The sequence below is a fragment of the Rhea pennata genome, chromosome Z (genome assembly GCF_028389875.1).
Source record: "Rhea pennata isolate bPtePen1 chromosome Z, bPtePen1.pri, whole genome shotgun sequence".
NCBI classification, from domain to species: Eukaryota; Metazoa; Chordata; class Aves; order Rheiformes; family Rheidae; genus Rhea; species Rhea pennata.
Window position 1 is genome coordinate 21,360,916 of NC_084702.1, and position 17,710 is coordinate 21,378,625.

Sequence of the window (17,710 nt, forward strand, 5' to 3'; positions counted from 1 at the left end):
TTGAAATATTTATTTGAAATACTAGAAATGAAGTTTCCATGTCAACATTTTTGAAGTTTTGTATGTCCTATAAAAAGTTGGATGAAAATTCTCCGGTTTGCTAGAAAACAAAATAATTCTGGTGTGTGTTCTTTTGTTCAGTTTGCATAAACTGATAATAGAATTGGATTATAAGATCTTTGTGGCCAGAGTCTTTATTTTATTTAGTTATTAACACTATGGGAAACTTGGTCTGAATCGTTAGAGGTATGCAGTCTCAATAGTGAATGGACCTTTTTGGCTTCACAGTGAAATACTGTTAAGGCATCAAGTTCCCATGAAGATTTCTTTCCTACTTGATTGCAGAAGTTGATGAATTTAAAGGTGTAAGTAAACATAAAACCAGAAATGGCAAGAAAGTCATTCTTAAAAACGTAGAAGTGAAAACATCCTTCCTTTTTCACTTGCTCGGCGTTTTCTTTTAGGTTTTCTCGTAAGTCCATCATTGTCCTAATTTTCTGCACAATTTTAAGATACTAAGGACCTTGATTTCTAATTTTGTAGAGATATAACAGAACTTTTCCAGAAGTCTTTCAGGCTTTCCTCATAACTCATGGAGAAAAAAGTTACAACCATTTTTCCTGTTTCCAACTTCACCATATTTGAAGTTCTTTAAATCTATAATTCTGATACAGTATTTTTATTTGGCTGGTATGCTGTTGATCTGAATTAAATAAATTAGTTTAGACATGAAAAAGGTGGTTATGATCGTGTCTTCAACTGAGTTTTGTGTACAGAGATTTTAGTCTTGATAGTTTCATAGTGACAACTGCCATTATAACTATTTGTAACTCTATCTTCATTTTTCTTGAGGAAAAAAAAAGAGTTAAAATATTTGATACTGTGTGAATCTTGAAAAACTTCCTCTCCCTTTAGAGAGATTTTGTAAGGAGGAAGCCCTGTGCTAACTGGTTGGTCTTGTAGTTCATGTCAAAGATAGTAGTTGTCTTTTTCTGAAGAAAATGGAAACATTAAGGTAGACTGGAACTAATATTGCTTTTAACATTCAAATTGCTTCCTAGAAGGCAAAACTGATCAGGCAAAAATGGAAAGAAGGGATTGGCTCTAATTTGATGCTTGTGTGGCTAAATTGTTGTGTTGACTTGTGAGATTTGTTGAACTTGCAGTTCTGTAGGCTGCTTTTAGCAGCTTCTAGTCATGGCCTCACAGTACTGTGTCAAAAGAAACAATCCTTTCTCATTTGTAAAAGATGAGATGTTAGGATAGGAGAAATTGAGAAATGTATGACCACATTTTGGTTGGACATTAAACAATGGAGGTATGATACTGAGGATTGACAAAAAGCTGTGTAAAAGAGATACTGTGTTGGCTATCTAGCCAACTTTAATGAGATTCCAGTTAATGAGGAGCTAATGATATCTATGGTATCTTAGCAAATTGTGAGGTTCCAGGAGTTCAGGAGAAAAAGGAGGCTGGGCAATTGATAGCTATAATGTGATTTTTCCTTTTAGATCATGCATTGCCCTGGAACAGTCTGCACGATAACATATATTGTCCTATTATATCTGATATTAAGATTAAAAACTAGTAACAGGTACAGTAGTCTCTAATGATATTTTTACCTATTAACTAGTCCTAACTGTCAATACAATATTTTTTGGCTTATTAATTTACATTCTGATGTTAGACTGTGTTTAGCAGATTTGATCTTAGAGCAGTCCATGGATTATGTCCACATGCTTTGTTATGATTCTGTCTTCCTTTTTTGCTGATTTTTGTGTAATGTATAGATTCTGGTTTTTTGTTTGTAATATAACAGCATCTATGTTAGGGCTTTCAGTAATATGACTGTTGGTTTAGAAATACTCCAGTGCAAAATATTTACTTCTATATACTAGAAAAGCCTTTAGTTTATATTTAACTTTCACAAACTTTCTTATGTATATTTTTAAAGAACATTGTTTTCTTGCTTTTATTTAAGAATCTTTTCCGAAGCTTTCATATGATACAAGTTAGCTGGGCATATGTACTTGAAGACTGATTTACTGTCTACCTTATCAAATGCAGCTCTTCAATTTTACTTTAAAAATTCAAGTATTTAATTTTTCTCTATTTTTCTTTAATTTTGAAGAACAACTTTTTTTTCTTAGTGGAGAGAACTGCTGGCCAAGATTAATTTTGAAGCATGTATTTCCAATTCATTGTTCATTACCAGGAATAATACCGTGCTGCTAGAAGTACCAACAGTTGGTACACAACAGCAAAAGGCAGCCTTGTGTATAATGCTGACTCTGCCTTGTATCATGTTGCATACCCTTAACGTTGGTTGTTCGTCTTTGTCTTTCTTCTAAAATTCCATGTAGTTAAAACTTCTCAATCAAGAGAATTGTATTCCACGTTTTTAATTACAAGCAAGTAACCTGTTGGGGTTCTCACTAAAATCAAGGGGTTTTTTGCCCTTTCCCTCCCTCCCCCCAAATACTTTTCTTGTGAACATGTGTACTATAACATACATATAGTGTTTTTTTGTCTTTGTTCTCATTTTTAAGGCTGATAAAGAATTTGTATGGTCTTTGTGGAAACGTCTTCAAGTGTCAAATCCAGATATTACAAAAGCTGTCAGCCTGATTGTGGAAAGGTGAGTAATTTTTAATTTATAAAAATGCATTTTTTAAAAAATAATATTACAGAAATTTCATTGTTAAGTTTTTGTGAGGAATAGCTAGATGTAAGCTTTGTACATTGTACCTGTTACAAGTTTCCTTTTTTGGTGTAAGTTGAAATGTGCTTTAGAATCTGTTGTTATGCTGGCATTGAATTCAGTTCTTCAAACAAATTGTAAGCATACTGCATATTCTGATTCTTCTACTGAAAAAGCAAAAGGAGGTAAATGAAAATTTCTGGTATCTTAGGAAGTTAAATAACAGTTACGTTTTTCAATTGTGTATATTTACTCTAAAAGTCAAAGCCTCAGACTTTGTAAGATAAAAGCTGACTACGCAGTTTAAATTTTATTCCTCAGAGGATATTAATAATGATTTCCTCATGGCACTTATCCATTAGCATCTGATTACTATAAGTATTAATTAATCATCAGAGTATGTCATTGATAGTTTTTGAATGTTAATATTTACATATAACTTTTTTCTTTTTTTAGCCAAAGGGCAAAAAAGTGAGTAAGTGGATAAGGTAGCTGTCATAGGACTTAATCACTTGATTATATCTCTTAGATTACCCTGTTTTTGGTTTTGATTTGTTTTTGCTTTAAAGAAAAATAAATGTAGTTTTGCTTTTGAAAACTGTCAAGATTAGTTGTGAAGCTTGTCATAGAAGTAGAAGGGATTCTAGTTCTTTTGGGGTTCCGTTTATTGCTTTAATCTCAAAAGACTTTTTTTGGTATTTGTTCACATTTTTTCTTTCTTGACTTGATTTAGTTAACATTCTTCAACTTTCAAAAATAGAGCATTAATTCTTTAGCTTGGAGTGCATTTTCTATCGTGTTGTCCCATTTTCTGCATTGCATAGAGCAATGAAAATTTTGTTAAAAAAATAATAGGATATGATCATGTAATTTAAAGCTTATATTCTAAAGCATTTATATCCAGTGGAAGAAATAGATGCCGCAAGCATGCGAAGCTCCTGCTAAAACAGCAGTTACCTGAGAATTCAGATGCAGGCACCAGTGATGGTATCAAATAACTTCTGACTCTGTAGCAAGATGTTCACCTACAGAGGGAGTATTTGGACAGTGTTATATGTACTGCTTTGACACTGCTTGCAAGTTATGGTTTGGGAGCATGTTTTTTTTTTTTTTTTTTTTTTTTTTTTTTTTTTTTTTTTTTTAAGTGAAAAATCTAGGACAATGTACTTCATTTGTGTTGAAACAGACTTGTTTCATGATGAAATTTGTTTATATTTTCATGAGGACGGTGGTGGTCATACCAGTTTTCCTTCTCTAAACATCAAAAAGTTCAAATAAATATAACTGTGTGTATATACATACATATTTTTCTATATCTGTATAAAATAGAATATATATACAGAAATATATTTAAAAACTGCTTTATCTTAAACTCATTCATACATTTAGTGGAACAATGGAAAGTTTTAGCTCACTCACATGTAGTTTAACAAATTAAAAACAGTATTGTAATGGGTACTGTATAGGCCAAGCAGTATTTCTTTTAATTGGTGTTGCATATAAAAATCAGTATCTTAATACAGTCACTCACAGAGATGTTAGAAAGCACATTTGAAAAAAATATATAATAAGTTATCTTGGGCTTATATGATCTTGGGCGATTTTATGCCTGTATAAGATATAGTATGTCTTCATTATTTGTTTATCCTACTTCATAACTAGCCTTTTTATTGATTGTTTTCCTTTGCTTTAAGGTAGGTTGTACTTAATTTAGAACAGAAATTATTATTGTATATGCATTATTCTGATAGTTGCAGTGAACTTCCATGTTGAAATGGGGGTTTTAGATGCCACCTTAATTGCACAAAAGGATGATAGCGAACTGAATTTTTTTTGTTAATGTGCTGGGAAATATTTGTGATATTCTTTTGATATAGAGTTATACCTACCTTATCTATTTAGAAAAAATTTCAATTCTATATGAAGTTAAAGATTAGCATAATTTGTGTGTTTGTATGGCCTTTATGTAGACAGGCTGGTGGTTGGTACTGTTACGCAAAAGCATGACGATATATTTATATTCCGGTGCTTGTCCAATTTTTTATGTACTCCCTTCTTCCTTTAGAAGAATACTGGTGCTTTGGAAAGCTTGGATGAATTCAGGGCTATATATCTGTATCATACCTTTCTCAGAGTTACAGAATTAAGAAAGAACAGATCGCTTCCATAACGTCTCTTTAGGTGCTGTCATTATCCCAAAGAATTCTGGAATAGGTTTGGATAAAACCCATTCAGTATACATGAACTTTATTAATCACAGCTTTGAGTTTGCTTTGATTTTGACAGATAGAGCAATTAGTGCTATAGTATTATTAGTGTATTGGCTCTAACATTAGTGTATAAATAGAGGAATTTTTCCCTTTAATTGATGTAGCTTCATTTCTTTTGCTTGAGAAGTATCTAATTACCTCCTTGGAAATAATTTCTAGGCCAACTTTATCTATAAAGGCTCTTTTTTGCACCTCCAAATTACAGCTCTCTGTTTTCCCTCTTAACTTTTCCAGCTATAGCTTTCTGTTATTGTTTCCTAAGCTGCTCATTCCTTCAACTTTCTACACTCTCCTCATTTTGGATTTTTTTTTGTCCTATTCCCTGCTTTATAACACAAAATAAAAGTTATGGTACCAGCACAGAATCAATATACCGCAGTTCAGATATGTTAATAAGATTATCTGAAAGTTTACTACCTGGGCATTGCTACTGGCCAGAAAATTGTACATCTGGTAATGTCCTGGGCTTTGATCTACCAAAAACGTGTAGACTTAAAGAATTACAACATGAGATGACTAAGAAACATTTGAAAGCAAAATGATTCCTGAAATGGGTCACTCAGCAGGTAGTATATGTGGTGCTCACAAGTGTTTCTGTATTCTACATAGTTGTCCCAGCCAAAAGCTGCAAATTGAAAATTTACACTTAAAGAAATCTAAAAAAAATCTTAAGTCTCCTCTGAGACTTTCCCTCGTGATCTATATTAGTGACTGTTGACCCTTATCAGTGACAAGCTGATAAGGTTTTGCATCTTGCCTCAGCTTACTAGGATGTTTTGAAATGGATACAAACAGGATGAAATAGATGTGAATCTTCCGTTATTTCTTTTAGACTGTGTGACATAGATAGTTCAGCTTTTTGCATAGTGTAATTTTCACTGTGTTTTTGCTACAATAAATTTCCATAACTAACTAACTTTCACTGCTCCCTGAGTTATCTGTCTTCATTATAGTTTATCTGAGATCGTAGGGCAGCTACTCACTAGAACATAACAGAATCTACAAAAGAATAGGTGTTCTGTATGCTGTGTCATATAGATAGTGAGCCTATCAATATTATCAAGCATATAGTGGGAGAAATTAAAAGGGCAATAGTCATACAGTTAGGTAACTTACATTTTTAACATTAGACATGATTATTTATAGTATCTCCCTCTCCCCCCGAGTATTACAGAAAAATGTAAAAGGTGTAATTTCAGGTGGGATGGTGGTGTGAAATTAACAACGGGTTTCTGTTATTTGTCTGCTATTTTGAAATGCTTTCATGGTCCCAAAATAGAAGTTCACCTGCCCTAAAATTGTAAAAAAAAAAAAAATTAACTGGGCCTTTTTATGGCTGTGCTGTTAGTTCCAATAATACACCAATGATATTTTACTTTTCAGCAGTCTTTGCAGTTCTTGCTGGTAACTGTAACTGTATTTCCATTTTAATATTCAGATATAAACAAAAAATTATCTTTACTGTGCAAATGAGAAATGCCTTTGGGATATGTAAAGCCTCCAGGTATTTTCAAACAAGCCACTGTAAAAGTATATCTCATGTTAGTATACTTTCAAGCTACTTTAAATACTATTGATCTCAGTATTATGTAAAGAGCATGCTGTTTCTAGTTCATTGAAGCCTTTTGAAACGCTCATTTTTCTTGATGATGAATTAAAGGTGCTTTCTAGGACCGTTTATAGGTAAATTCATGTAAAAACTCAAATGGATTTGGGGTTCAGATTAGATTATCAAAGATATTGAAATCTTTATGTAAACTTTGAGAGCTTCCCTAAGACTTTTCTAATACCTGAAATCTTGAAAGGATCAGCTGATTCTGACTTCTACTTTAGGGCATCCGGCTGACTTGCTTTCTTACGAAAGGGAAATGCAATTGAATCCAGTAGTGATCAAACTGTAGCAGTGATAAAACACTTGGTAGATGGGAATTGTGTTATTCTAGATTATACTCTTGCAAACACATACACATGGCAGATTTGCCTTAAATATGTTTTCCATGCCTAAAATCCAATTGTGTTTCTGTCCTGCAAGACTTGGCTCACTCTAGTGTGAGCGGGGCTCTGAATGCTGGTGCCAACATTAATACAGATTTGGTTCTTATTCCTAGGGAGTTATTTCTGTCTAAGGTTGTATAAATGGAAGAAAATTAGGCTGAAGAGCAAGTGATCAGAAATAATTGAAGAATTATTGAAATGGTAATCACAGAAGCTTACTATGCTGCAGTTTGCTGCATCCTTGTATTTGTGTTGTGCGTAGCAGATTGTGAAACAAATATTAAACATCAAGTTGTCATATATTCCTCAGTGAATGAAGATAAGGACGTACAAAAAATGACATATTTCCTATGCAAAAGGATTAGTGAATGCTCAGTAGGTATGAACAATATAGATTTAAAAAATATATAGATACAGAAAAATAAAGAGCTGCAACTTACATCTTTCGAAGGAATGATAAATAGATTCCAGCAGCTTTTTATAGCTTTTAATTTTATTCTTGTCCAAATTAGTGGAAAGCAGAATGACAAGAGAACCAGAAAGTAAACAAGAGTTAAAACATTTAAAAGGTCCGTTACTATTTTGTCACCGTGAATTTAAAATAAAGTGGACTCCCTAGTTATTACCACTCGATAAAGTGGACAGAATAATAGAGCATAAGGATATAACCTTTCTATCTAAGGTCAAATAACTGTGATTGTCTACAGCTGATGAAAGTTTAATATCCTGTTTCATTAAAAATTCTCAGAACATTGAACATAAGTCAACATTCCATGGAGAAGAAAGTATTATGCAGCTTGCATGTGTGCATATCTGCATATCGGAGCACAAAATATTGACATGATAATTGCAGTCAAGCCTGATTGAACAGTGGCCTCTGGGAATTCAGCTGGTGTTGTACCAACTGGATGGCTGCTCAGGACACAGTTTGAAATGCAAGGTGCAAGTTAGCACTTTATTCAGCACAGGCAGGCATCATTTAAAAATCCTTTGGGGAAACCCTGGTGATGTGCAGATGTTAAAACAGTCTGTTCTGAAGTGCTGATATTTTGAACCCTGTAAGAGGCTTGTATATTTTAGATGAAAAATGTTAGCAAAATTATTGAAGAAAAATGTTGCTTATTTTCTGTACAACGCTGTAAAGCTATGTATAGCATTGTATGTATATTGTTTACAATAAGAGAGCTCAAGTCATCTAGTGAATGAAATCAATTAACTTAAATGCAAGAAAATTTAGTTTTCTATAATGATGCTTTTCAGTTCTGATATATATAGTAGAATAGATAGCAAACACAGCTCTAAATAAATTGATATATAAGGAAATAAAAATTTTATGATTTTTCTGTACTTAAATCGTTCTTTTAAAGAAGCTAAAGTAGGCTTATGCAGTTTCACTGTAGAAAATTACTTCTGTCTTAAAGTGTAATATGTATTTAAATATTTAAATTTATTTAATGCCAATTTAAATTTTTTTTGCTCTATCTGTCTAAATATTTTAAAAGCACTATTTGTAAGTATTAAAAGTTAAAGGGAGAATTGATAATTATGTGTGTCAATTTAAAAATGCATTGTAGCACATGTTTTTTTTCACCTCTAAGATCTGAGGTGAAATTAAACTACCTTACTGAATCAAAATTTTTTTGCTTTTGGTTTTCCTCTCCCGTTCTTAATAGGAGCACAGAAACGTGGTGAAGTTTCCAGCTGAAAAAGTAAGGCTTAAGCTCTGTTTTGCTAACCACAGACTGTGCCAGCAGAGATACGTCTGCACACTATGATATTGGTGCCATATTTACAGTAATGAGAGTGTCTTTATAAAACTTCACTCTATGTATGAGTGATTCATTTTCTATTTGGTAACAAGAGTGAATGTATGCACTTGTCAGGTCTATCTGCAAAACAGTTGGAAAATTGAAGAACAGGAGATAGCTAAATTAAATGCTGCAACATAGAAACAGATATTGTATAACCTTTCTAATTCTATAGTCCCTTAACTTAAAAAAAAAAAAAATCAAAAATAGCAGTTTTTTTAGAAGCAGTTTACTTTTAGTTGTATACTGTTAAAAGCATAACCTGTCATGTGTTCTTTTTTATTTCTTATAAATCACGTGGCTCAAATTTTGAGCCATTTAACTTTCTTAGGGATTTTAGGCTAAATTTGTAAATCACTAGTATTAAAATAAAAAGGAACGCTCCTGTTGGTAAAACTGAAATGGGATGTTCAATGAAACCTGTGAATAGCAAATTGAAGCTTTTATTAGTTAAAATTATTTTAATTTAATTGATGTAGAAATGGAATAATTATATGCAGCTCTAAATTATTTTTCTTAACAAATAGTTAATTGCTTGCTTGATTAAAAAATTAAGACCTATGGTAGGATACAAACTGCCTCTGCCGTAGGCTACATTTGCTGAAGATTTTAGGAATCTCAGTGTTTTAAATTTCACCACACATTTAGTTTTGAAAATCTTAAGGTTTTTATGATGATTATTTTACTTTCACACCTTATAGTTAGATGTTTCCTTGTAGTCTAATATTTCATTTTTGACAAGCCATTAATAATGGGCTAAACCTCAGAAAATATTATCCTGTCTTGGTGCATAATATGTAGCATAGATAGTAACACAGAAAAAACATTAGGTAAGACTTTCTCCATTATTTTGTTTCTGTGGAAAGCAGGATCTAGATAATCTGTATGGCTAAGTACAGCTGTGTTAAACATTTAAAATAGGTAGTACCTATGGGAAAACTGATTGGAGCTTAAAACTTGTACAAATTGACAGCCTCTCTTCACTCCATTTTTCATCCTAAAGAAGTCTGTGGATATTCTTAGCTCACATCATTATTGCTCATCAGTGGTTCTAATTAGCTAAACAGGAGTTTGTCTCAGTCATTGATCATCATCAGCTTCTTGACAGTGCCTGAATTTTTTTCCGTATTCCAGTATACTTTTTTAATATATTGTAAATATATAACAGCTGAATTAATGAAATCAGTAAAAGATTTTGCTACATACTTGCTACCATCCTAAAAAGCAGGAGGGGGTTACTGCCATTCACACCAAATCTCATTTTAAGGCACAACAGCAGATCCAGTAGGCTTCAGTCATATTACCTAGAGGGTCTGTGGGGAGCTGTCTTGTAATGAGTATTGGAAATCATCCTGTGCCACCAGGCGGAGCTGCTGATAAAGTTCCATATGAGGTTTTAATTTATGCTTAAGGCTTCTGACAACATCCATTGAATGTTTACGTTCTGGTGATTAGGGTTCTCTCTTCTTCAGTTAAGTGTGATAACGTGATACTATTTTTGGTGACATTACCACAGTTTTCCGTTTGTTATGATAGATACAGATCTGTATTTACAGACTTTGTTTCTTGACAGTTTTGTTCAAAGGAATTTAACCAAGAATCATAGGGAAAATACTGTAGTTATGTATATAGTTTGAACCACTGGATTATGTGTGCATGTACGTTTACATACACAGGCACTTTTCTGCTTCACTTGTTAATAAAAGTCTTTCCTTCTGTCTGGTTCCTTCCACATTCTTAAAATCCCTTTGGTGTGCAGCCTTATCCTAAAGTCACAGGGCTTCATAAATACTCAAATACCAGTAAAATACCAGAATTAACTGAACAAACTGCTTTCAGATCTCTAGAGCAGCTTGTTGTTTTGGTTGGTGCTTGGTCTTTTGCTGGTTTATTCACTTGCTTCCAATTCCTTCTTTAAAGTAATAATAATAAAAATAAAATAATAATAATAATAATAATAATAATAATAATAATAATAATAACCTGTAGAGTTCTTTTGAGGCTTGCTTTTGGAAATCTACCTAACCCATCAGGTTTTCAGATCAATTAATCCATTAGAAAATAACTTTAATAAATTTTCAAGTGATGATTGCATGACTGAATTAAGAGATTAGTTAATTAACCAGTATTTGTATTTAATTGGGCTTAGTGTTGAAAAAAAGCTGACTTTTTGAGAGGAGGTGATTGTTAGAGGAGTGGGGAAACATGGTGGCAGCAGAGATTATGGGTGATAGATGTAAAATGACTAGTCAGCACAAAAGTTTACTTTTAAGGGGGAATAGGAAATAGAATTGAAATAAAATGGGAAGTGCAGCACTTCTGGAAGAAAGCATGGGTAGGGCTTTTCAGTCAGGGTTAAGACAGGATGCTTTTGAGGGGCAGAATACAATGTTATTTAGTGGTTCATGGGACTTAACTATGTATTTTGTGTTGTAACTTTTATGTCTACACATTACTTATTTTGCTTTTTGCCTTTTGAAGCTTTAAAATTTTGGATCTAGCAAAGTGGTTAGGTATGTGTCTAATCTTTAATTTGTAAATTGTCTAGTTTTAGTTAAGAACTGGAAAAAATGTGGAATGCCATAATACTGAGAAATAATTCTATAGTTTTTAATGGATCACTTGATCATGGAGTAGTGTGCTCAGAGGAGAGAGATACCTCCTTCCCAAAATGTGTGGGTTTTTTGTACTGCAGTGATTATCTTTGAGAGTGGATAATTGTCCATAGTCATTATGGACCACAGAGCAAAAAAATAAAGTAGGAAGAAGTGTTTGGATTTTTAAACTGGAACATTTTGTTGAACATTGTTAGTTAAGTTGCAGGAACTGGATGATACCTGCTACTTAGAGTATACTTGTTACAGAAACATAGACATAATACTGTGAAAAGCACTTACAGAATTAATATGTTCACAGAAAACACTTTTCAAACTAACCCCTAATTTTCGAATTTGTCTGATATCTTTTTGATAAAAATAGTTTATATTGTTACCAAAAATTCTTTAATGAAAATCATTTTTAAAACTTGACTGAAAGAATGGATCTTTTAAACTAGTTTATGCATTACTAGAATTTATTTTTTCAATGTGTGTCAATTTCATTGATTGTATCATCTATTAACCAACATATTTGTTCTGGTTTTTATTACACTCCTTATTTTGTTGTTACATTTTTTTCTTCAAAGGACATTACAGTGTAACCTTTCAAAATACATATGGTAACTTTGTATCTGTGTGGAGCTCTGTAATTACAGTGTACTTTGGTTTTGGTAGACAATAAAAATAAACTGTGGAAAGACTGACTGTATTATGTATTTCAATGCTCATGTCATCTTATGGCATCTTGAGAACCCCTTGTCGCTTCTGATTACATGGGATCAAAAGCTTTGAGGCCAGCATCCAACGTGCATTTTTTTGTTAAGCTTTCTGTCTTTCTTCAAATGTTAAGCACCTTTCTGAGTTTTCTGTAAACAACTCAGAAGGAATAGATGAAGAATCTTCTGGAAGATTCTTGTTGAATACTTCGTTTCACTCTTCTCTGTACTGTACAGCTTTCTTTTTCTTTTAATCCTATCTCCATAAGAAAATCATTCATGTTCATCTAACTGTTAGTGTTTTCTTTTTCTACTTACCTAAAAGTAGTTTAAATATATATATTTTTTTCATTTAGGCTTTTCCTAGACTACAAAATTTTCCTAGTAATACTATGATACGTTAGTGCCATTAAATTTGTATTGATCACTGTTATGAGATCTTGTCACCAAGGCTTCTGAAATGCTTGCTATTTTTGTATTAAATTCCACATTTTCATTTAAATATTTATTTACTCATTATTAGACTTTATGTTTTAGCACTTTACAGAAAAAACATGGTATGAGAGCATTAGGAGCAGAAAAGTTTAGCTTTTAAAATCTCTACTCTATAATATGCAATAATAAATAGTAATGGAGAAACAGAATTACATCAATCTGTTACCCTTAATGGTAAAAAAAAAAAAAAAATGTAGATTCTGTCTATGTGCAGGACATTATAGAACTAAAATAATCATCCATGGTATTCAAAAGTATTGTTTCAGGCAGAGAAAGGCCATGCAGTTGACTAAGACTCACAAACAGGTTATTGTCTTTATGTTGCCATAAGGAGGAAAAAAACATTTTGTTCAGTCTGTAGACAAGTACACTTTCTGCATTTGGGGAGAAATATGGATCATTTTAGGTGTTTAAAAATTATATTTTGAAACCTCTTTCTTCTGTTTCTTTTAGAATAAAGTTGTCTTAGCTGTTTACAAATGTAATTTGCTGTCACTTGCCATATGTTCTCTGATTAATTCTGCGAGGCTGTCAGCTTCATATAATTTAATTTTCTGTGCTTTAAAATGACATTCATTATCAGGACATGAAAAATTCAAATGATTAACTGTAAATTATGACTAATAAAGTGTTTATTTTTTGTTTGTTTCCAGAGAAAAGCAGAAAGCTGAAGTCAAGGACAGAAAGGTATTAGAAATTTTGCAAGTCAAAGACAGCAGAATAGAAACACTGGAACAGGTTTGTATTGTAATTAAATTGAGCAGTTAAACTTTTATCAAAGGCATTAGATTCCTTTCTTAAAGGGTGAAAATAGTTTGTTGTATCTTAAGGTGAAAGTCATAGATCACTCAGTAACTTCCTGATAAAGTGTTAGTTAAGCTTAAAGGAGTTGTTCAAACAGTTATACTTTTACTGAAAAAGTTTCTATCAGGTTAGATGAAACTTTATGAGAAGTTTCAAACCATACATTGCTTGCCTGGCTTACTGATTGACCCAAATTTGATTTTTTTTTCAGCTCAGTATTCATAGCACACTCTTTTTCACTCTTTCTCTCTCTCTCTCTCTTTTTTTCCTTTGAGTGTGTATTGTAATTTAAAATTCTGTTTAGATTTAGGTTTGTAGTATGCGTATGTTGTGGACAGATCTGCCACCCCGACAAATACTGTAAGCCAAAATAATGCATTTCCAAAATTAGTGAGGACTAAACACAAAGTTATACCTCTTTTAGGTTGCTACATATTTTAGTGTTACTAAAGTATAACCTTATGTAAGTTAACTGTTAGCATAAATTATAAAATAATACTCACAAATCTGAAAAACTATGCATTAAAAGAGTCATGTCATCAGTATTCTTTATTGAACTGTTTACTCAAATTGAATATTCTGCATCAGTAAAAAATGAAGTGAAAAATCACATACTGAACAAGCCACTGATGGAGTGAAACTGATGGAGTATAAGTTAAATTTCTGAAAATTAAAATAATTCTTAAATTAGTCAAAGCTTTTGAACTCTTCATAGGACTTGAAGTATTATGCTGATGAAATCTAACGAGTACTAAGTAACTGAGAGAGAGCAATAGCCATTTCACTTTTCTTTTCTCTAAAAACCTCAAATGACTGCCTTCTCAGAAATATGGTGTGAGCAAAGTGCCCTTTCCAATATCATTAAGGATGTTGATATGAAGAAATCATAACTGGACTGTGTGTGATGAGAGTGAGAGGGAAGGAGAGAAAGAATTGGTGGTAACACGGGTTACAGCAAAAACAGTGTCCAGTATGCTTTCTGGTGTCTAAATCCTGCAGCTCATGGAGACAAAAGGCTGACTGGTAAGTAGGGGCTTTTACTCACAATTACAACTGCCTTTACTACAGTCTTTCTTGGAATGAAGTCAGTGTTGTAACCAATGGTTACAATCTCAGGTAGACTGGATTTTCCTACTTCTGATTTGTTTTTTTTAAAAAAACAAGTCAAAACAAAACAACATGCTTGCTGTCTGACTGGGAACACCACTGAAATGAGATTATTCACCTACATTATTTTGCATTAAATCAGTGGCTGGACTCACTTTATCAAAAAATGACAGAATGGTTGAGGTTGGAAGGGATGTCTGGAGATCATCTTGTCCAACCCTTCAGTTAAAGCATGTTAAACAGAATTGCATTCTGGCAGGTTTTGAATATCTCCAGAGAAGGAGATTTCACAACCTGTCTGGGCAGTCTGGTCCCCTGCTCTGTCACTCTCACAGTGAAGAAGTTCTTCATATTCAGGTGGAACTCCCTGTGATTCAGTTTCTGCCCATTGCTTCTTGTCCTGTCACTGGGCATCACTGAAAAGAGTCCAGCCCCATCTCCTTGACACCCCCCCTTAAGGTATTTGTAGACATTGGTAAGATCCCCTCTCAGTCTTTTATTTTTTCTCCAGGTTAAACAGGCCTACCTCTCTCTGCCTTTCCTCGTAGGAGAGATGCTCCAGCCCTCTGATCATCTTTGTAACCCTACACTGGACTCTCTCCCATAGCTACATGTCTCTCTTGAACTGGGGGCCCAGAATGGAACATAGCACTTCAAATGTGGCCTCACTGGGACTGGGCAGGATCACCTGCCTCAACCTGCTGGCCACATGCTTCCTAATACACCCCTGGATACCATTGGCCTTCTTGGCCACCAGAGCACATTATTGGCTCATGGTCAACTTGTCATCCACCAGCACTCCCAGATCCTTCTCTGCAGAGCTGCTTTCCAGCAGGTCAGCCCCCAATCTGTACTCGTGCATTGATTATTCCTTCCCAGATGCAGGACCCTGTACTTGCTTCTGTTGAACTTCATGAGGTTCCGCTCTGCCCATCTCTGCAGCCTGTCCAGGTCTCTCTGAATGGCAGCACAGGTATTCAGGAGTGGTGTCTCAGCCACTCCTCCCAGTTTTGTATGCTCAGCCAACTTGCTGAGGAGGCACTCTGACCCTTCATCCAGGACATTGATGAAGAAGTACTGACCCCTGGGGGACTCCACCAGATACAGGCCTCCAACTAGGCTTTGCGCCACAGATGATGACCCTCTGAGCTCTGTCTTTCAGCCAGTTCTCAGTCCTCCTCACTGTGCACTCACCTAACCCACATTTCCTGAATTTGTCTTATGAGGATGTTCTGGGAGACAGTGTCAAAAGCCCTGCTGAGGTCAAGGTACACAACGTCCTCATCTACCCAGCCAGCCATTCCATCAGAAAAGGTGTTCAAATGGGTTAAGCAGCATTTCCCCTTAGTGAATCCATGCTGACTCCTCCTGATTGCCTTCTTTTCCTCCAGATGTCTGGAGATGACATCCAGGACGAGCTGTTCCATCACCTTTCCAGGGATGGAGGTGAGGCTGAGCAGCCTGTAGTTGCCTGGGTCCTCCTCCTTGCCCTTTTTGAAGACTGGAGAGACACTGGCTTTCTTCTAGTCCTCAGGCACCTCTCCAGTTCTCAGACTTTTCAAAGATGGTGGAGAGCAGCCTAGCAGTAACATCCACCAGCTCTCTCAGTACTTGTGGATGCATTCCATCAGGGCCTTTGGGTTGGTGAATTTCATATTTGCCTAGGAGATCTCTAATCCTATTCTCCTCAACCAAAGGAAAGTCGTCTTTTCTGCAAACTTTCTCTCTTGCCTCCAGTGTGTGGGATTCCTGGGGGCTGCCCTTAACAGTGAAGACTGAAGCAAGGCAGGCATTTGGTGATTCTGCCTTCTCTATCCTTTATTGTCAGAGTACCCACCCCAATCAGCAATGGGCCCATGCTTTCCCTAGTCTTCCTTTTGCTACTGAAGTATTTGTTGCTTTCTCCTTAAGTGTGATTCGTAATGTGCCTGGTGCTATGTATGCTAATTTTTATTAAACAGTTATGCATGATTATTCCTGCTTTTCTAACCTATTTGCGGCTCTTAGCTGGAAGAGAAAATGTATGTTCAAGAAACTTGTAAGACTTTGTTTTCAGCAATGTGCATAACAAACAGAGCTAGTTGCTGTTGCAACCTTTGGACCTCTCGTTTTACTTTCGTGAGTTTGCTATATTGTTTCTGATCAACTGTGGAAGCTAAAATTGAAATGGATTAAAAATCAGAAACTGATAGATATTGAGGCCTTTGCCTTCTGCAGGGGAGAGTGGTTGAAAATGTAACATACTAAGGAAAAGAGGCCACTGGGAAGAGAGGGCTTGGGCCAGCATTGGAAGAGTTAACAGATGAAGGGGTAGAGGCCACCCTTTCAGTGACAGTGACAGCTTAAATACATGAATAATGCAATCTTTTTCACAGGTTTCTTAAGAGTGGTCTTTGATTCCTAAGGGGTTGGCAAAGGGGACCATGCAGTACCAAAAGCTGGTACTCAATGTGAAGACAATAGGTGCTGTCTTTATGCCCTTCTTGCCTCACCTATTTTCAAGGATGACAGAGGATGGAAACAGTTGCAGTATTAATTGAATTCCTGTAGTATTCTTAGTGGTTTAGACTCAGCAAGTAGTCAAAAACCCTATTTGGCATAGAGAACAATGTACTGAGGGAGAAAACTGCGAGCTTTCTCATTTATTTTATCTTTCTGAATTTATTTTTTCTTTCTTTAGATAAAGAGAAGGGATATTATTTGAGTAATTAACATACAAATGTGCTGCTTGTAAAAGTGTCAGTTTTGACACTAGTCTTATGGAGATGTCAGTTTTCACACTAGTGGCAATGGAAGTTCTCTTCCGTAATGTAGGGACAGCAATGGTTCAAGCCTCCATATTGCAATCTACCAGTCTATTATCTCTATGAAGATGAGATTATCCAGACTTCATCTCTTTCTCCCTTTTCCTTAAATCGACACACAAAGATATCGGTTGCAACAATAACTTCTGTGATGGCTATCTATTTACTAGTAATTCCTCAGTGGCTGCTGAGCAGCTGATTGTACAGCTCCATGCTGACAAAGGGAAAAAGGCAAGTAAATGACATCTATCATAGATTGACATGTATGTAAGCTGATATTGCTGCCAGAAGAAGCAACAAAACCCTAAGAGGAAAATGGGAGAAAATCCTCCTTGTCCTATGTTTTGCATAAGCATTGTTCTATCATAGTAAAGACCCCTCTTAAATGATTGTAGATAAGAAAACATTCCTAA

General features: G+C 34.6%; 1 protein-coding gene across 1 annotated transcript in view; it reads left to right on the forward strand.

Annotated features, from left to right (window-relative positions):
* Positions 1-17,710, forward strand: part of CNTLN (centlein) — a 202,298-nt gene that overhangs the window by 16,279 nt on the left and 168,309 nt on the right. Inside the window, exons 2-3 of the mRNA XM_062599459.1 lie at positions 2,550-2,638; positions 13,236-13,320. Coding sequence (XP_062455443.1) covers positions 2,550-2,638; positions 13,236-13,320 — 174 coding nt within the window. The remainder of the gene's footprint in view (positions 1-2,549; positions 2,639-13,235; positions 13,321-17,710) is intronic.